Source organism: Rhinichthys klamathensis, unplaced genomic scaffold (assembly GCF_029890125.1).
Source record: "Rhinichthys klamathensis goyatoka isolate OS25496 unplaced genomic scaffold, OSU_Roscu_1.1 h1tg000329l_1, whole genome shotgun sequence".
NCBI lineage: Eukaryota > Metazoa > Chordata > Actinopteri > Cypriniformes > Leuciscidae > Rhinichthys > Rhinichthys klamathensis.
In genome coordinates this window covers 450,471-471,290 of record NW_026606844.1, presented here as the reverse complement: position 1 = coordinate 471,290, position 20,820 = coordinate 450,471, and the positions used below count along the sequence as shown (strand labels likewise).

Below are 20,820 nucleotides of genomic sequence, written 5' to 3'. Positions count from 1 at the left end.
GGATCATTCACTCTTTTTGAGCTCAGCTTGAGCATTAGGTCACTTTTTGCCACCTGACTGAGTCATTACTCTGCTCTTGGTGATGACGTCGCTGTTGCTACAGCAACATGTTCTCAATGGTATGTGTAAATGATACATAAAAGTGAGATGCTAAACCGCCTTCTCATTCATGCAGCTGTATGAATCACTTATCACTGACCTTTACAATATAAGGATGTCAAACACGGTTTGAGACACTGATCAAAATGACCCTAACATTCTGAGCCTTGAATTATTGACTTAATATGAATGCATTATTTTATTTAGCCTATTTTAGCCAATTCATTTATTTAGCTTCATATTTATGTAATGTTTTTTATATTTAATTTGAAAACACATCTATTTACATGCAGCATTTTTTTTTTCCAATTATGTTATTATAATGAATGTTATATTGGGAATTGCTTAAGAAAATATGCTCAAAAGGTTTTAAAAAAAAGTCATTAAATTGATCAACAGTGGCAGTAAAGACTTTTATATTGTTAAAAAAATCTATTAAAAAATGTATTGCGGTTTCCATTAAATTATTAAGCGTCACAACTATTTTCAACATTGATAATAATAATAATAAATGTTTCCTGAGCAGCAAATCAGCCTATTAGAATGATTTCTGAAGGATCATGCGACACTGAAGACTAGTAATGATGCTGAAAATACAGGTTTGCCATCACAGGAATAAATTACATTTTAAAATATATTAAAACAGAAAACAGTTATTTTAAATTGTAATAATATTTCACAATATAACTGTTTTTACTGTATTTTTGATCAAATAAATGCAGCCTTGGTGAACAAAAGAGACTTTAAAAAAATCTTACCGACCCCACAAACTTTTGAACAGAAATGTTCTTTCAAATGCATTGATGTTTAGGTGAATAAGTCGTCTACCTGTGCTGTGTTCATAGATATCATGTCTTCAGGACTTCTTTGGTGAGGATGATATATTTATTGCCTGCGGCCCAGAGAAGTTCCGCTACCAGGATGACTTCCTGTTGGATGAGAGTGGTAAGTTAATGGATAATGTATCCCTCCCTTTTTAAAATGTGACACTTTTCCTAAGACCAACAACAACTATACCACTTACCTCAGTTACATGGACTTCTGTGATTGTCAATATAAGTAAGTTGCTTCAAATTCTGTTTTAGCGGTTAGCAATTAGGTTTAAATTTAAATAAGCTGTTTTGACTAATGCACATACTTTCCAACATTGTAATATTTGAGATTCAAATTCATAACATTAGATAATAATCTCCTCAGCTGGAGTCTGTTACTTAATTACCTGTAGTATTTGTTTCCCGCTGTCTCATTGTTGTTATTTGCATATATTTTAAAGCTTTACAATTTAAAATCCCACTTCTTGTAAACAAAATAACATATTCAGGTAGGAATTTTTATTTAACAGTACAACAATTTACTGACATTTGTAATTATTATTATGACACTAGTTACTATCCAGTAAACTAAATTAATTGGCATTGACGTCGTCAATATAGAAACAGGCATCAGACTATGAGCTATTTTAAAATCCTATTGATAGACATATTGATCTGGTCTGAGAGCAACCCAGCCTGTCAGATCTCCTCTGATCAGACCTCCAGGATGTCAGGCCGTCATGCTTGAGCCCGACAGAGGTTGCGGTAGATTGATCGGCAGTGACATCAGGTGGTCCACACAGATGAGACTGTCTTCGGTGTGTATTACAGAGACAGGAGGATCTGAGTGTAGACTGAATTCAGATGTGTTTCTCTTTTGCTACCTTTCTCAGAGTGCAGGGTGATGAAATCGCAGTCCTACGGCCGTATTTCTCCCATGCAGGGCCGCAGCTGCTCTCCCCGCAGTGGTGGACGCTCGAGAAGGAGCAAGTCCCCTGGTTCCAGCTGCTCAGGTACGTCTCTTCAGACCAGACTGTTGTTTAATAGTCCCATTATGCTTATACATGTGTCTGACAAGCATTCCTGTAGCTGTAAACTGTAGGTTGTGTGTAGTAGGCTGACACTCATGTGTGCAAGAGCGACTCATGAAATCTAAACTGGGTGCTTGTCAGTTTATTCATTGCAGTCTCGGAATTCAAAGGTGTACATTTCAAACATGGATGAGTGTGGTTTATAGCCTTAATTATCTCCAAATCACTCTCAGCATTCTCAGAAGATATGTTTGAGGAGTAATGTCCCAAATTAGGCAACTCATTTATTTATCATTTACTCATAGTCTCTCCATCTGATTGGCTGGAGCTCTTCATATGGTTTTGGTGATGTAAAAAAACTAACTTTTACATAAGTGCATGATTAGAATTATATTACATCCTACACAGCCTAATGGAGGCTTAGAATACTGAACCAATTTGAACTCACCCAGCATACAACTGGTTGCATTTGCTCTGCTCAAGCAGACTCCAAAAATACTAAAAGCCAGAATAGACTATAAAAAAGATTCTAATCTATTCTATTCAATTCTATTATTTTCTGTTCTGTTCTGTTTGCTTCTATTCTATTATGTTCTGTTCTATTCTATTCTGTCTGCATTTTGTGTTGATGTAGTCTGATTGTCTGATTTGCTAGCGGTCTTAGAGGTTTGGTAATGTAAAAAAAAATATATACATTAAACTGATTTCATTTGTTCTGCTCAAGCAAACTCCAAAACCAGCCAGAATATTTCTTGAATAGAAAAAAAAGATGCTGATCTATTTTTGTTTTAGTTTTATTCTGTGTTTTATTCTATTCTGTTGTTTTGTTCTGTTCTATTATGTGTTTTTTTGCTCTATGCTGGTCTCTTTTGTTCTATTCTATTCTATTCTTTTCTCATTGGAGTTTAACTAGTTTATCTGTTGGCTAGATGATCTCCCAATCTGGATAACTGAATGTGCCCAAACTCTTTTAAAACCAGCAAAGTAGACCGTCTTAACTGGTTTGGTCATGCTAGGAGACCTAATCTTAGACTGGTTTAAGACATTTTTTTCAGCAAGGTTCTGGATGCTTTTCTCTGTTTATGACACATTGGCACCCTTTTGCAGTGTTACGTTATACGTGTGTGATCAGATGTTGACACATTTCTGACAACAGTGTGTGTTTGTGTAGGGGGAGACCGAGGAGTGTTATAACACGGGATTAGATGTATCACTGTCAGTTTGACAGGTCAGAAAAGAGCTGTGGTAACGTCATCATTATCAAACACTCCCATCTTCTTTTTGAGCTCACAGAAGAAATTGCATGTGACTGTGAGTAAATTTGTAGATTTTATGTTCAAAAAATAGATTTTCAGGTAAGAAAGTACCTGGCAATCATTGAATTGTAGAGACAATTATTTAACTTACATGACCTGAAGTAGCTGTTTCTCTAGTTTAATTTGATGCTTTGTATTTATGCTAACTTCAAAGCCACATGCTAAAACATTTAGCTATGTTATGGCTGTTTGGGGTGTGGATAGTTGTAACAGTTTATTAAAAATGTTACAACCAACCCGTATGATGAGTCCAGTTATCAATCATATCCTCTGTTGAGGAAAAGTCACGTGAGTTTTTTGTTGCGTATCGAGGGATTTATTCAGTAAATGTGTTCCCATCGTAGTTTATGCGTAGTCTTCTTACCAGATAAAAAAATGACCTGCCTCATTTGAACGCGCAAGGTTTTTTTTTGTGCACATTCATAGAATTTATGGTTGGTGCTTTCATCCAGTGTTTTTTTAATGCAATATCTCAAAATTCACATAGAAATATGTGGATCATGGAAACATAGCCAGTGACTGAACCCTTATATGACAGGAAAACAGTACACTTACACACACCCACAAGCACGGCAACTGTTTTGCACTACATTTTAAAGTTCTAAAAAAATACAATAATGTTCTTTGTCAGTTTAAATTGTTCACGTTAGTTTTTCTTTGTTCTTCAATGCAAAAAATTGCATATTGTGGGTGTTATTTCAGAAAATTACCTCTCAGTGTTACATCTATCCCCAGCTAGTGTTACAACTCACCCTAGTAGTGGGGTGCATTGTAACAACAGAACTCTTTGTATTTGACATTAACTCACATAATCTGTGATTGTGTTGAACATATCCAAGTGAGTTATATTTGCAGTAGACAATTGTGGCAACCATATATGAAATTTTGAGATATCTAGGACAAACAACCAGTGAGGTACTGATGCTCGAACAAAACGTTTTACAACCATCTCCGGTTACATGCAGTTAGACAGCCTATTTTTGTGCGTTTCTCCATTAGTGTGTGTTTTCTGTTTAAAACGGGATTGTGTATCTGTTCCTAACTAAACGACAAATCCATGAAAAGTTGTCCTGAACATCCAATTGATCCAAGTTTCATTCTTTTTCCTGCAAGAGATCATGAGTCATCACTTCCTGTTGTTGATGTTCCAGATAAACACCAGGCATTCATCCTGTCAGGCATCCGCCACTTTGTAAGCAGTATAGAGACATGTCAAAAACAACAACAAAAACAGAACAATTATTGTGCTTCAGCTCGAGCCTGTTCTTCAAATTGAGTATTCCGGCCAGGTACAAAATGAGCCCTTAGAACCGACTCGCTGCGCGTTGTTTTGTAATGAGCCGGTACGAGTATGAGTATCAACCTCATTCTCTGAAATAGTTGACACAGTCTGGAAATAACGTTGATGAGCATTAACTGGGTGGTTGGGCCAAATTGTTTACGAGAGATATTGCTAATGTTGTTTTGGGAGAACAGAGGTGCCTTATCCCAAATATAACTCATCCACAATCTGGCAGAAGGTCTCAAGGAACAGAGATCTGCCATGCAGTCTGGACAAACATACCTAGATTTATTGTTTTTTATTGATCTGAAAGCTCATTCAAACAGCACCAACCTTTGGGATAAGAGGAAAAAAAGTTGCTAAATAATAAAAGGGATGTTTGGTGTGGTTTTGTGACACTTAGTAAATCAGTAAATGAAATGAAAAAGAAGATATTTTAATGAATATTTTAATGAATATTTTAATTAGAAAATGCTTTGGCTGGTAATACATTTGTTGGTGCCTTTTGTATTTATTTCAAGACAATAGAATAGTGAAATTAATAGTGGACTAAGCAAAAACAATGAAATATGGATATTACTTAAAAAGCTGAACACTGTAAACATCAAGTTTGAATCATGAAGTTTGATGTAATTTGATATGCTAGTGTTAGTCATTCCCTTCTGTGCTAGTGTGGGATGAAATGTATAATTTATCATTTTTTAATACGTTTTTATAGAAAATATATAGCTACTAAAATGATTTTCAACCCCAAGAACATTGCAGGTGCTTGTTTGATTTTGGCTTGATTTAGCTGTCTGCAAGATCTGTTGATTAGGAGACCCACAATTCATGTGAGGATTGGAGTATAAAAATGTGCCATAAAATATAAATTCTCCACCAAAATCACAAGCCATCACTTATTTAGTAGTTTAGTTAAGGCTATGCTTAAATATATGGATTTTTTTTATTGATTGTATTTTATTTAACATGTTTTTGTGCCTTTTTAAATTTAAAATCGATTATTTAAAATCAACATTAAATAAATTATATTTGCCAGCCATTTGACTTTTCTGAAGTTAAATATTCATGTTGTTATATACAACATATTTATATCATGAAATAAATAGTATTCTATGTTAAACAAGAACAAAATATGGCATGAGACAAGAACCTGATTTTATACATGTGAAATTGACTCGATCATAACAATAATTGTGTTTTATTGAATATAGATATAAACTATTCAAAAGTTTATATCTATTCAAAATATAAAACTGTTCAAAAGTTTGAGGTAAGATTTTTTTTCAGAAAAGACATTTGTAATGATACAAAAGATTTCTATTTCAAATAAATGCTGTTCTTTTCAACTTTGAACATTAAAGAATTCTGAAAAAAAAATATCCACAAAAATATTATGGAGCAAAACTATGATATAATAATAAATGTTTCTTGAGCGCCAAATCAGTATATATTCCTGAAGGATCATGTGACACTGAAGACTGGAGTAATAATGCTGAAAGTTCAGCTTTAACATCACAGAAATGCATAACATTTCAAAATATATTTAAAATAGAAAATATTATTTCAAAATATTACTGTATTTACTGCTTTTTTGATTAAATAAATGCAGCTTTGGTGAGCAAAAGAGACCTCTTTCCAAAACATTAAAAAACATTACCCACCACAAACTTTTAGTTTAAAATAGTTCATATAAAATTAAATTTCCCTCTAATCACCAACATCCACCCATCAGAAACTATATATGAAAGTGTATGAACTATATATATCCAGTTTGAAAGTGAAGTTCTCTGACTAATATTTTCCCCACACTAGTTGCATTTACTCACCCAAATTTGTTGTTCGGTAATCACACACATAAATGAAGGCTGATCTGATAGTCCTTCAAATCTGTTTTACATTCCAAAAATAACACTATGATGATGCATTCTCACTCTCCACATGCTGAATTATGTCCGCCTGTGATAGTGTATCACAGATGGCGAGGGAGCACTATTAATATGTGGATCACAGTGACACAAACATAGAGTAACATTGATATTTGAGACTGAGATGGCTTTATTTGTTACTTGATGTGCTCTGGGAAGCTTTGAAAGGAATCATATTAGTGGCCGAACCTCTGAATCACAGCATAACCAGAGCTTCAAACAGCTTAATTTGTATTCACACATTCCGTGGTGATACTTCAGAAATCCACTCGAAACACCACGTCATCCACTCGGCTGCACTTACGCCGTTCAGAAACATCTCCACAGTGTTTTGCCATGAGATCTTCTCTGAGATCTTTGTAGTCACCCACACAGACAGCACTGCAACTACGATATGGCATGTTTATGAGATAAACTCCTCCCTCTGTGGCTGTTTATGACGTAAGGTGTGCGCAGCCAGCAGGAACACACTACATACATCCTCTCCTCCTCTCCCACACTCATTCATCCTCTAGCTCCTCACAGTCACTATGAGCGCAGGAGGAATCGCAGTTTGCTCTGGCCGCCTGCTGCACTTTTTAGCAGGTAGGACACTGTGTGTTGTGCGGCAAATTCATAAAAATGATTTCTTTTGGAGAGATATTTTGGATTTCATTTGTTTTTCTTGTTTTGAGGTGGTGAAGAGGAATTAAAGTAGGCGATCATTTTTGTTTTGTTTTTCATTGTATCTAAATGAAGGGTTAATATTATGCTTTGTAGATTTTTCATGGCTGTTAGGCTTGTTTTCGTCATATTTCTCATGGCTGTTAGGCTTGTTTTCGTCATATTTCTAAGTGGCACCTGACATGTGTATACTTCTAATATTGAAGCAACTGTTTGTTGTAATGTTGTAGAGATCAATACTTGGATTTCATATTGCACTTAAAATGCCATACATGACTTGTTTTAAAATATTAAGCAGTCTTGTGTAAGTTATGTGAGATAGCTTGAAGTAGCCTTTACGCCTGTGTATATATTTCAATAATTTTCTTATAGCAGTCTTACCTTTACTAACTGGTTGCATTTTGCATTATGTGCCTATATTTATACAAGGCTGTTCAATATTTTAAAACAAGTCATGCACAGTGCAATTTGAGATAAAAAAAACATAAATAACTTCAACACCTTCGCTAGAAATATATGTATAAAATTATGGAAAATATATTGAATTATATTATGCAAATAAGAATACAAAAAAATATATATTAATAAAAAAATGGTGAATATTGGTGATTTTTGGACTGAAAAGCCTTCTATAACTTTATAGAAGATAATACTCACTGTATATATATATATATATATATATGTGTGTGTGTGTGTGTGTGTGTGTGTGTGTGTGTGTGTGTGTGTGTGTGTGTGTGTGTGTGTGTGTGTGTGTGTGTGACCCTGGATCACAAAACCAGTCACAAGTAGCCCAGGTATATTTGTGGCAATAGCCAACAATACATTGTATGGGTAAAAATTATCGATTTTTCTTTTATGACAAAAATCATTAGGATATTAAGTAAAGATCATGATCCATGAAGATATTTTGAAAATATACTACCGTAAATATATAAAACATTTATTTTTGTGGGTGAATGCAGCACAATCACGAACATACATGGACAACTTTAAAGGCGATTTTCTCAATGTTTTGATTTTTTGCACCCTCAGATTCCAGATTGTCAAATAGTTGTATCTCGGCCAAATATTATCATATCCTAACAAACCATACCTTATTTTTTCAGCTTTCAGATGATGTCATAAATCTCAATTTCAAAATTGACCCATGTGACTGGTTTTGTGGTCCAGGGACACACATATTCTATATATACACATGCAGTATAAGTGAATTGGAGACGCTAAATTGTCCATAGGTGTTGTTAATGTGTGTGTGTGTGAGTCCCGAGCCATGTAAAGGGGAGGTAGGGGAAAGACCTGGCAACCTGGGAAAATCATTGCTAAGAAAATTCATGAACAGTCTCTTGCGTATGGCGAGAGATGACCCATAGAATCACCAAAAGTCGTATAAGCCTGAAATGTTTAATAAATTTTTTTTTTTTTTTTTTTTTTTTTTTTTTTCATGCAAAATATATTGTCACATTTTCTCTTCCCTATGATTTTGGGGTGAAATATGACTAGGACAATCCTAATAAAATCTTTGACATTTACCAACCTGTTCCTCTGTATTTCAGCTAATGGAACAGCAGGAAGTCAGCTATCGACCCCACGGTCAGGCAAATCTCCCAGTCCATCTCCCACCAGTCCAGCCAGTCTGAGGAGACGAAGGGTGAGAACTGTCACTTTAAAGACCTTTCACATCTGCTGCATTTGCTGTAATGCGCTAAAAAGACTTTTAATAAAATACCATTTACATGATGTTAGTCTATGTGGAACTGCCTTATTCATATTTGTAGTGTCTTTCACTGCATCAAGCAAAGGCATCAAGCACTTTCATCTTTCTGTTTGACCCTTATTATATTTCAGGTGCTTTAATTTGCCAACATAGTACTGAATCAAACTGAATTACAGCTGAACACATCTGAATTAAAGGGGCCATATAATGGTACATGCACTTTTACAAGTTGATTGTACTGAAATGTGTGTTGGCAGTGCCTGTACACAACCATCGTATAATGATAAAAATCCATCCAGTGTTTTTGTTTTCATCTCCTTATATGTTTTCCCCTGCCTCAAATTGAGCCGTTCGACCGTGTGACGTCACACGGTTGGACACCCCTCCCACGATTGTTGATTGACAGCAGCGTCCGCGCCGCATAGTCCGCGCGGACCGGCGCGGTCATTGTTGATATGCTGGAGCTGTCTATGAGCAGAATGGCGTCTCAGCGATTGTGGTGTTCTGTTCTTGGGTGTAATAACGAACACAGCAGTCATTTTAATGTTCCTAAATCCGAACCGCTGAAGACGCAGTGGCTGAGTTTGTTTTCAAAGGGAATATTCCCCACGAGCAACGTCAATGCTCTCATGTTTGCGCGAATCATTTCACACACCAGACTGCTTATAAACGAGGATCAGTATAAACCTGGTTTTGCTAAGAAGCTGCTCATGAATAAAGGATCGGTAGAACTATTCGTGTTCCTGCTGAACCTCCAGAAGAACTGAAGTGAGTGTAACGTTTTATTAACCTTTATATTAATATTTATAATAATCTTTGCAAATCGCTTGCACGCTTCACAATGAATGCGGCTAAGGTTTACACTCAGGGTACATTACGGCATGTTTTCTATGTATGATGTTCTCAATATAATTCATAATACAACGTCTATAATGAACAACGCATTATGGTTATTGTGTTATTGTGTTACAAACGGTGTACGCAGAGAACAGAGAGGCGGGGTGAGCAAAGCTCATTATCAGTTAAAGGCATATGCCCTGAAACGGCGTGCTGAAAACAGAGCTGTTTTTGACCAGGTAAAATAAGTGTTTTCTTACAATACTAATGATAATTTTTAATTGAAGTATATTGCAAACTTTTAATTTAGACCCTAAAGAATCATATTAGCTTGTACAAAAATGGCATTATATGACCCCTTTAAATAATTCCACATTCACCCAAAATGTTTCCTAGCAACAGCAGACCAGAATCTTGACCTGGCTGTGTGCTGTGTGCCTGCTCCATTTCCACTCTTTCTGTGATTGACCTAATTTATATAGTTTGACAACATTACCCTGTTCTAATAACTGATGATGTTCTGTTAAATTAGATGTATTTGTTTGTGTTCTGTAGATTAAACAAGTGAAATTTCACTTTTAACGTGCTGTTAGCATTAATTTATGTACAGTATATACTGTATATATACAGTATATATATATATATTAGTTCAGGCTCTTCACTTAACCAAAAAACGTTGTAAAATGACTGCCTCTCTCTGGCAGGGCTCTCAGCACAGTGGCTCCTCTCTCTCTCTGGCCTCCACCAAGGTGTGCAGCTCCATGGATGAGGGCGATGGGCCAGGCAGTGAAGGTGAGGAACCCTGGGAAACTTTGACAAAAGTCTATAATTATTGTTTTATCATCTTCTTCATCAGAATATTACATCCCACATCTTTTCCCCTTCTAGCTGAGCTGATGGAGGATTGTCCTCAGGTTCCTGCTTCCATAGCCGAGAGGTACAAAGTGGGACGAATGATTGGCGATGGGAACTTCGCCGTGGTCCGAGAGTGTATGGAGAGATCCACAGGCCGAGACTACGCTCTGAAGATCATTAACAAGAGCAAATGCAGGGGAAAGGTGGGACTTTAATATCTCTGATTCTTGTTCAGTGAAATGCATAAATATGTGTGTGCACTTTGCACTTAATAATGCAAGATCACTGTATTACATTGCATGGCTTGTCTGTGGCTCACAGGAACACATGATCCAGAACGAGGTGTCTATTCTTCGGAGAGTTAAGCATCCTAACATTGTTCTGCTGATTGAAGAAATGGACACATACAGTGAGCTCTACCTAGTCATGGAGCTGGTCAAGGTGAAATATCTGACATTTACATTATAAAAGTCAAAGCTCCAGACTATGTTCAAATTGTCGCATTTTGTGATTTTTGTTCTCCACCACGTTCCCCAACTGATAAGAGCTCCCATTTCTGTTGCATATGATATTAGAAACACCTAACGATGTAAATGTAATGAAAGCGGAAACGAAACCGAGCTACTTGTTTGAGCTGCGCACCCCTTTTATCAACTCAGACCAATAATAGACAAACACAGCGCGAGCTCAGAACAGGTTTACTCGCAAGCTGATCTTTGATCACACGACACTGTTACTACACAGCACTAAGTATTTCAAACAGTGCTGATGTGGAAACCAGGAGAAACATTGTGCCATGAGCAAAGTTATAGAAGGCTTTTCAGTCTACAAATCACCAACATTCACCATGGATTTAATGCAGGAACGCTAACTGTAATTATGGTATTGTGACAGACATAGTCATTTCAGGGTTCCTACAACCTTTCGAGAGTGAAATCCATGCACTTTTCAAGTACTTTTCAAGTATTTAGATTTAAGGTGTGGCCCTACATTTTCTGCTTGTGCTCCTAAAATGTTCAGTAACAGTGCTCCTAGTTAAAAAATAAAAGTCTGGAATCCTGTTAGTTTTAGCCTAAGTTAGTTAAAGTGTTTTATTTAATAGTAAGTTTTATTAAGCAAGGATGCATTAAACCAATCAAAAGTAACAGTAAATAAATGTATAATGTTAAAAAATATTTCTATTTTAAATAAATGCTGCTCTTTCAAATGCTCTGTTCATCAAACAATCCTAGATAAAAAATGCATCATGATTTTCATAAAAATATTATGCAGCAAATGATTTAACATTGATAAGAAATTATTCTTGAGCACCAAATCATATTAAAAATTATTCAACTTTGCCATCAAAGGAATAAATCAATTTTTGTTATATATTACAATAGAAAATGGATATTTTAAATTGTAATTATATTTCATAATATTACTGTTTTTACTGTATTTTGATCAAATAAATGCAACCTTGGAGAGCATAAGAGACTTCTTTCGAAAATATATATAAAAAACAAAGTTTATATGCTTTTTTATTTGACTTCTTAAAATATAAAACTGACTAGTTAAGTGTTTTAGGTTGCATTAAATTTGACTGCTCAGATATTGTTCCTGTATAATCTCTGAAATTGTGTGTGCATGAACAGGGTGGCGACCTCTTTGATGCCATCACCTCCTCCAACAAATACACAGAGCGGGACGCCAGCGGGATGCTGTATAACCTGTCCAGCGCTATCAAATATCTGCACTGCCTTAACATTGTTCACCGGGACATCAAACCTGAGAATCTCCTGGTGGGTGTTAATGTATTGACCAGAGAATATTGTCACTATAAATGACAGTATCTCAGTGTTACTTTCACAAATGCACCTTGGAATAAATGTCAGAACTTAAATGTTTTTCCCCCTCCTCTCTAGTACAGAAACCTTAAATAACCCATCTTACACAAGCTTTAAAACAAGATCAACTCAATACGGAGACTATTTTACCCATCTTATCAGACACAACACTGTGTTGAAACTCGTGTATTTCTGTAATGACAGTATGAAGAACACAACAGCTTTGACAAAGGCTATTGTGCCTAGCACATATTATTATCCTGTGAGTTGTGTAAAGTTGTGACTGATAAGGTTTACGCATGCTCTGAATTGACTTTGCAGAGATTCTGAATCTTTTTTTAACCAGTTTTACACTTATAACTGAGATCAACAAACAAATCAGACAAACAGTTTGGAATCTCATTTGAGCTTCCCCTTTCAACAGCTGCTAAAATATAAAATTGTATTTATTTGATTTATAATGCAAAACAAAATATATTATTTAAAGCTGCAGTCCGTAACTGTTTTGGGTTAAAAATTATCAGTACATAACCAGCCAGTGTTCAAAACTATCTGCTTGCCTTAGCTCGATTCAAAGCGGTAAGCTTGTAATAATGTTTTTAATTCCAGTGTTACTGGTGGATTTCCGCAGGAAATTCGAGCATGTCTTTGTGTCATTACGTCACATTTGTACACATAAAGAAGGAGTCTCGGCTAGTATGAGCTATATTGCGTGTGAGGATGTTGGAGATTTATAGCCTTTTCTCACAGCACTTGATATAATTAAACTAATTAATTTGATGGCGGATCCAGAAAGGTTCAAACGTCAATCACCAGTGACAACTGGAGATTCACCCGTTGTAAAATCCAAAAGACTTCGTTCGGACTTCGCAGTGGCTACAGAAAAAAGATACTGCAACCCGGCCCATTCGAAAACAAGGATAATATCGGAAGGGCATTAAATGTAGTCACGCAATGCTGACGTTGTTAACATTAACAATTTGAGAACAAAGTAGGCTATCATTTGCACGGTTTGACGTGATATGATAAGCGATCGTTAGATTTAATCAGGGCGATTTACTGCAATGCTTTTTTTCCCTTAGTTGGTCAGAACAAAAGTGGATGTTACTTGTTCTGATGACATTTTCGGGTGAAAATTCGTATATTGGTCATACTTCCAAAAAGAATAATCTGTGATTCTGAATGCTAGGATCCACACCGGCGCGGTGACTGACAGCCGCACACTCTCCTCAAAACATTGTGTTCATCCGCGTAAAGTTGATAATTCCACGAATAACTGCAGTTGCAGATTTCGAACAGAGATGGCGACAAAGAGGAAAAACTACGGACTGCAGCTTTAATTTTATTATATATTTTATTTACTTTAATTTTAAATTATATTTAATATTTAAATTATATTTGTATTTTTAAAAAGAGAAATCTATTTCAAGAACCTAAATATCAAGTATGTTGATGTAGATTTGTTTGTATTTATATGTGCTTCAGGTCTATGAGCACCAGGATGGGAGTAAATCTCTGAAACTGGGGGATTTTGGCTTGGCAACAGTCGTGGACGGTCCACTTTACACTATATGTGGCACCCCGACCTATGTAGCTCCAGAGATTGTCGCAGAGACTGGGTCAGTCACGTCTTCATTAGCATGGGAATGTTATTCATAAATAGTCATATGAAAACCAGAATATAACTGTCATATTGTGTTTTTCTCTCCACGTTACAGGTATGGCTTGAAGGTTGATATCTGGGCGGCGGGGGTCATAACATACATTCTGCTTTGTGGCTTCCCTCCTTTCCGTGAGTAAGTACAGCATCATTGTAAGTTAAAGTCAGCATTAAACGGAAGTTGTGATAGACTTCTTGAATAAGAAAACAGCTTAAAAAAAGTTGGGCGGGACATGATTTTATCCATCGGGAATTGATTGGATTGTTGTGGCTTGCTATTGGTCGATCTCATGTGAGTGACAGGTTGTCCCGCCCTTACGTCAATAAACACGTAATCAGAGGAGAGAAGAGATGACGCTGCAAAAGGGAGGGAAAGTTAATAAAAGATTGAGATTGATTTGCACATTTAAACCATTTATAATAAATGCTGCAATATTTCATAAAAAATAAGAATTGTCTATTTTCGTTTCATGGTGACTTTAAGCATAGGTTCAATTTAGAGAATTTTACAGCTCAAATTATATACAAGTAGAACACAGTTAAATGACCCAATTTTGTGAGTTTGTTGACTGAAGTAAGGCTGTATGTAAACAGTATTAGAGACTCTGAATAATTAAGCTGTCAAGACTTAAAAAAATCTGTTAGCTTTACAAAATAATGATTTGATATTTTTATACCCAAATGCACCTTTATTCGGATATTTATGTAATTATCCCCTGGCACCCTTTTCTTTTTCTTTTCTATTTTTATATAGTTGCTATTTTTTTTTATTATTATTTTTTGTATGCATAATGTTTAGTACTTGTATTTGTACAAAATATATGTTGCTTGAATAAAAAAAAGAAAAGAAAAGAAGTTAAATTGTGATGTCTTACTCCCTCTAGTGGCCGTTTTCTATCATTCTATTTTGACCCGCACATATGCGTAGGATAGATAGTGTGAGCTGTACCTTCAGTTCTTATTGCAAGAGCACAATACATATTTATGAATATTCAAAAACTGTTTGCATATCTGTTCAGGAGCACAGATGATCAGGAGGCTCTTTTTGACCACATTCTGATGGGACAGCTGGATTTTCCTCTTCCATACTGGGACACTGTATCTGACTCTGCAAAGGTTGGTGTACCAAAACAGTTTGAACGTTCTGGAAAAAATAATTACCTCACTATCTTTCTTTCTTGTTTTATTCTACAGACACTTATCACCTGCATGCTACAGGTGGAGGTTGACCAGAGATACACAGCTCTACAGGTGTTAGACCATCCCTGGGTTAATGTAAGACTTTGTTCTTTTTTTTTAATTACAGATTTATGTATATGTACCATTCTCAGACTATTGGAAGGTAAATGATATGTGGAGGTGTTTTCCTATTCTTTCTCAGGATGACAGAATGTGTGAGAATCAGCACCAGTTGTCTGTGGCCGGCAAGATTAAGAAACATTTCAACACGGGCCCCAAAGCCAACAGCACCACTGCAGGAGTCACTGTCATAGCAGTAAGAATCATCTGTAGCTATTATGTTTATATTCTTTATGACGGTTTATATTATCCACATGAATTAAAGCCAATATTCTCGAATCAATCATTGGTGCACAGATGATCACTTTATAGGCAGCCGTAATATTTTAGTGGACTATTATTGGCATGAAAGGGATAGTTCACCCAAAAATTTATATTATCACATAATTTACTCACCCTCAAGCCATCCTGTGTGTATATGAGTTTCTTCTTTCAGCCAAATACAATCAGAATTATATTAAAAAAATATCCTGACTCTTCCCAGCTTTATAATGGGAGTGAGTAGATTCCAGGGGGAGTTTTTGAAGCACAAATAAAGTGCATCCATCCATCCATCCATCCATCCATCATAAAAGTAATGCATATGGCTCCAGGGGGTTAATAAATGCCTTCTGAAGCGAAGCGATATGTTTTTGTAAGAAAATATCCATATTTATAACTTTATAAACTATAATCACTGGCTTTCGGCAGCGGTCGTACGCGAAGAGTGACCTCTGGCTGGAAATTAGAAACTCATATACACCTAGGATGGCTTGAGAGCGAGTAAATTATGGGATAATTTTCAACAATCCCTTTAAAGCATTGTATTTTTCTCTTGGTCAAGTATGTGAGCTTTTCTGCGAGAGATTTCTGTGTCAATTTGATGTGAAAAATCAACTTATACAATTAGCATTGTTTTGAGATTGAACAGCCTTTGTCTTTTGGAACATTACACTTAAATATAGTTTGAGGTATTCAAATGTTCTGGAGGTTGTGCTCTTATCTCATAGCTTTTCGCTGACTCATCCATCAGCTGTTCTTCTCTCATTCCTCTTCTCTCCTGGCAGACTTCATCCTTCTGCTTTCTTATGGCTGTGACATCTCCTCCTCTGACTCTGCTTTCTGCTTATATAACGACTGTCCGCACTGTTGTCAGGGACTGGGTCAAATTAGCCAAAATAGTTTCCTCTATTTTTATGTTTTTTTTTTTTTGTTTTTTTTTGCGTAGAGGACAATTGCATAAAATAACTAAATCCTTATGTAAATTTAAAGGTAAAAATGTAAAGGCCTAAAATATAAACACTTATAATATATATAGTGAACCAGGGTAAGACAAAAACACGTTTTAGAAGAAGGATTGATAAGTAATGACTCATTATTTTAATTTTGTTAATTTTGAACAAACAAACAAAAAAGTTACCTTTCAACAAAATATTTACTTTGAAAATGTTTCCACAGTTTACTTTCTGTTTTGTTATTTGATGTATTTTAGTTTTGATTTTGCATATAGGTCGTTTGTTGAATTCAAATTAATTCATATACAATATATACTGTATATATATATATGAACAAAGTCTTCTATGCTCACCAGGGTGCATTTATTTGATCAAAAATACAATATAAACAGCAATTTTCAATTTAAAATAACTGTTTTCTATTTTAATATATTTTAAAATGTAATGTATTCCTGTGATGTTAAAGCTGTATTTTCAGCATCATTACTCCAGTCTTCAGTGTCACATGATCCTTCAGAAATCATTCTAGTATACTGATTTGGTGCTTAAGAAATATTTCTTATTGCTGTTGAAAACACTTGTGCTGCTTAATATTGTTGTTTCTTACTGACCCCAATATATGTATATATGAACATTTAGCATACTTTGTTAGCACATTGCTTTGCATGTTTACCGTTTCATTAGCTTCATATACAGTTGTTTTTATTTCCCAAACTGAGTGTTTGTATAGAACTGGTGAAACATTCTGAACACTTGGTTTGCTCACTGCTACTGTTTTGTAAAACTCTAAACATCACACCATTATTGAACAGCACTTCATGGCTCAAAGCTTGTGCTGTTTTACACGGTGACATACAAATCTAATCTATTGAGTTCCACTCATTTCTCCCTGCTCAGCCGGACGAGGGGTTTTCCATCAAGCGTTCAGGGTCTTTGGACTGCTACCCGAACCCAGGGATGTATTGGATAAGGTACGCCCACAGAGCGGCTCAAACCGTCAGTGTTTCCATGGCAACGTGCTGGCAGTCTCCATAGTCCCTTTCCTTCCACACTCGGCCTCTTGCTATAGAGTGGGGATGCTCTGCTTCTTTGCCATTCATGCTTCTCAGCTCATGCTTTCTGGTGGTGCTGTGCTGAATTGTGTTTGTCAGTGCTTCACTTTTCCCTTTCTTTGCTCTGTGTTACTGGTCTAAGAAGCTTGTACAGTTGAAGTGTACACTTATGCATGACACTGCTGGTTATGGGTTAAACACTAGTTTGAATGTGCGGTCCTGTGCTGGATATAGAACACACTGAAAGTGCACATGTATGTGTTGGTGGAAAGTAAAATCCATAATGAAAACAGAACTCATTTTGATTAGTTAGGTCTGCGCTTAAAAAAAGTTAAAAGGTAAACCTTACAAACCCCTTCATGAAACAAATGTTACACTTTACAAAAGGAAGATTTACAGATAATTAAAAATGATAATATATATAATAACAATATATATATATACGGTATATATAGTAGTCAACATTTGAACTTGATCAAAAAAGTTAATCAAAATTGTCCTAAGAAAAGAATGGGTATTGTTCAAAGTTCATTCATGTTTAACTTTGATGAAAGGTTTTGATCCAATTCAAATATATATATATATATATATATATATATATATATATATATATATATATATATATATATATATATATATATATACACTCACCTAAAGGATTAGGAACACCATACTAATACTGTGTTTGACCCCCTTTCGCCTTCAGAACTGCCTTAATTCTACGTGGCATTGATTCAACAAGGTGCTGAAAGCATTCTTTAGAAATGTTGGCCCATATTGATAGGATAGCATCTTGCAGTTGATGGAGATTTGTGGGATGCACATCCAGGGCACGAAGCTCCCGTTCCACCACATCCCAAAGATGCTCTATTGGGTTGAGATCTGGTGACTGTGGGGGCCATTTTAGTACAGTGAACTCATTGTCATGTTCAAGAAACCAATTTGAAATGATTCGAGCTTTGTGACATGGTGAATTATCCTGTTGGAAGTAGCCATCAGAGGATGGGTACATGGTGGCCATAAAGGGATGGACATGGTCAGAAACAATGCTCAGGTAGGCCGTGGCATTTAAACCATGCCCAATTGGCACTAAGGGGCCTAAAGTGTGTCAAGAAAACATCCCCCACACCATTACACCACCACCACCACCAGCCTGCACAGTGGTAACAAGGCATGATGGATCCATGTTCTCATTCTGTTTACGCCAAATTCTGACTCTACCATCTGAATGTCTCAACAGAAATCGAGACTCATCAGACCAGGCAACATTTTTCCAGTCTTCAACTGTCCAATTTTGGTGAGCTCTTGCAAATTGTAGCCTCTTTTTCCTATTTGTAGTGGAGATGAGTGGTACCCGGTGGGGTCTTCTGCTGTTGTAGCCGATCCGCCTCAAGGTTGTGCGTGTTGTGCCTTCACAAATGCTTTGCTGCATACCTCGGTTGTAACGAGTGGTTATTTCAGTCAAAGTTGCTCTTCTATCAGCTTGAATCAGTCGGCCCATTCTCCTCTGACCTCTAGCATCAACAAGGCATTTTCGCCCACAGGACTGCCGCATACTGGATGTTTTTCCCTTTTCACACCATTCTTTGTAAACCCTAGAAATGGTTGTGCGTGAAAATCCCAGTAACTGAGCAGATTGTGAAATACTCAGACCGGCCCGTCTGTCACCAACAACCATGCCACGCTCAAAATTGCTTAAATCACCTTTCTTTCCCATTCTGACATTCAGTTTGGAGTTCAGGAGATTGTCTTGACCAGGACCACACCCCTAAATGCATTGAAGCAACTGCCATGTGATTGGTTGATTAGATAATTGCATTAATGAGAAATTGAACAGGTGTTCCTAATAATCCTTTAGTTGAGTGTGTGTGTATATCTATATATATAGATATATATAGCATTCAAAGGTTTGGGGTCAGTAAAATTAAAAAAGAAGAAGAAATAACACTTATATCCAGCAAGGATGCATTACATTGACCAAAAAGGACAGTACAGACTGTTAGATTGTTACAGAAAAATTATATTTCAGTATCCTAAAACAATGTACTGTATGGTTTCCACAAAAATGCTATGAAACTCCAGAGTTTTTAACATTAGTAATAATAAATGTTTCTTGAGCAGCATATTAGCATATTAGAATGATTTCTGAAGGATCATGTGACACTGAAGAATGGAGTAATGATGCTGAAAATTCAGCTTTACCATCACAGGAATAAATTATGTTTTAAAATATATCAAATAGAAAAGAGTTATTTTAATATTCCACAATATTACTGTTTTTAGGCTACTGTATGTTTGATCAAATAAATGTAGCATTGGTGAGCATGAGACTATACTTAAAAACAAAACAAAAAAATCATATCAACCCCAACCTTTTGTTACGGTAATGTGTATGTACGTAGTCTACATATAATTTATATTTAAACAAACAAATAATGCTGGGGAAAAAAATGCTGGAAATAAAATGAGCCTTTTATTAATCAGATGTGAGATAAAGAGTACACTATGCTTGGTGCACCATATCTAAATAGTTCACTATCACCACCATATTTGCTTGTTTTTACACTTTAACCACAGTTCAGTGTTAATTCAAAGACAGATTTTGATTTAAGTCGTCTTTCGAAGTCACTGTTTAATTATAATCCACACACAACTGAAAACCTGTTTATCTCTGCACTATCCGAACTCTCCCCCCGTTGATTCCCGAGCAGTCAATAACACTCCCATGCTCTCGTGTTCCCCAGACCACCCCTCTTGATAAGGAGAGGCAGGTTTTCAGACGAAGACGCCACCAGGATGTGAAAGCCACCCAGAGCACCTTCCCCTGCAGCCCCGGGACCGTCCCGACCCTCTCTCCGGCAGACTTCACCTCAGAGTCCGAGGACATTTCCCCCTGCTCGGCCGAGACCGTCCGCTCTCCCACATCACCGTTTTAAGCACACACAGAAATGAATGGAAAATGACCTTTAAGTAAAAGGTAAATTGACATGGGAATAGCAAAGGATGACAGTTTTTGAAATCGAACGTTTTGCTACGTGGAACCGATGTGATTAACTAGGAGAGGATGGGAGAGGGAAGCAGCACACCTGAACAGAATAAAATAATCTTTTGCTTTTAGCCGTTTTTCATCGGAAAGGAGAAGTCCTTGTCAGAGTTTTCGCTTCATCGTAACTACATGTTTGCTGCTACATGAGGTTTTGTTTGTAGACCATGGCTGCATCCGAAATCGCAT

The 20,820-nt window shown here is 36.2% G+C and overlaps 1 protein-coding gene across 5 annotated transcripts in view; it reads left to right on the top strand.

The window, feature by feature from the left end:
- The window catches only part of dclk1b (doublecortin-like kinase 1b), a 43,158-nt gene extending 22,632 nt beyond the window's left edge, over positions 1-20,526 (top strand). Inside the window, exons 4-17 of one of the 5 annotated variants that reach the window (XM_056271954.1) lie at positions 945-1,044; positions 1,805-1,924; positions 8,685-8,779; positions 10,387-10,474; positions 10,571-10,740; positions 10,859-10,978; positions 12,172-12,318; positions 13,849-13,982; positions 14,082-14,159; positions 15,043-15,139; positions 15,218-15,298; positions 15,405-15,518; positions 17,434-17,507; positions 20,333-20,513. In XM_056271954.1, the coding sequence (XP_056127929.1) occupies positions 945-1,044; positions 1,805-1,924; positions 8,685-8,779; positions 10,387-10,474; positions 10,571-10,740; positions 10,859-10,978; positions 12,172-12,318; positions 13,849-13,982; positions 14,082-14,159; positions 15,043-15,139; positions 15,218-15,298; positions 15,405-15,518; positions 17,434-17,507; positions 20,333-20,390 (1,476 nt within the window). In that variant the 3' untranslated portion in view covers positions 20,391-20,513. Of the gene's footprint in view, positions 1-944; positions 1,045-1,804; positions 1,925-6,966; positions 7,054-8,684; positions 8,780-10,386; positions 10,741-10,858; positions 10,979-12,171; positions 12,319-13,848; positions 13,983-14,081; positions 14,160-15,042; positions 15,140-15,217; positions 15,299-15,404; positions 15,519-17,433; positions 17,508-20,332 lie in introns of those variants that run through there. The other 4 variants (XM_056271953.1, XM_056271952.1, XM_056271956.1 and 1 more) reach the window with 4 other exon arrangements.
- The last annotated feature ends 294 nt before the right edge of the window (positions 20,527-20,820 follow it).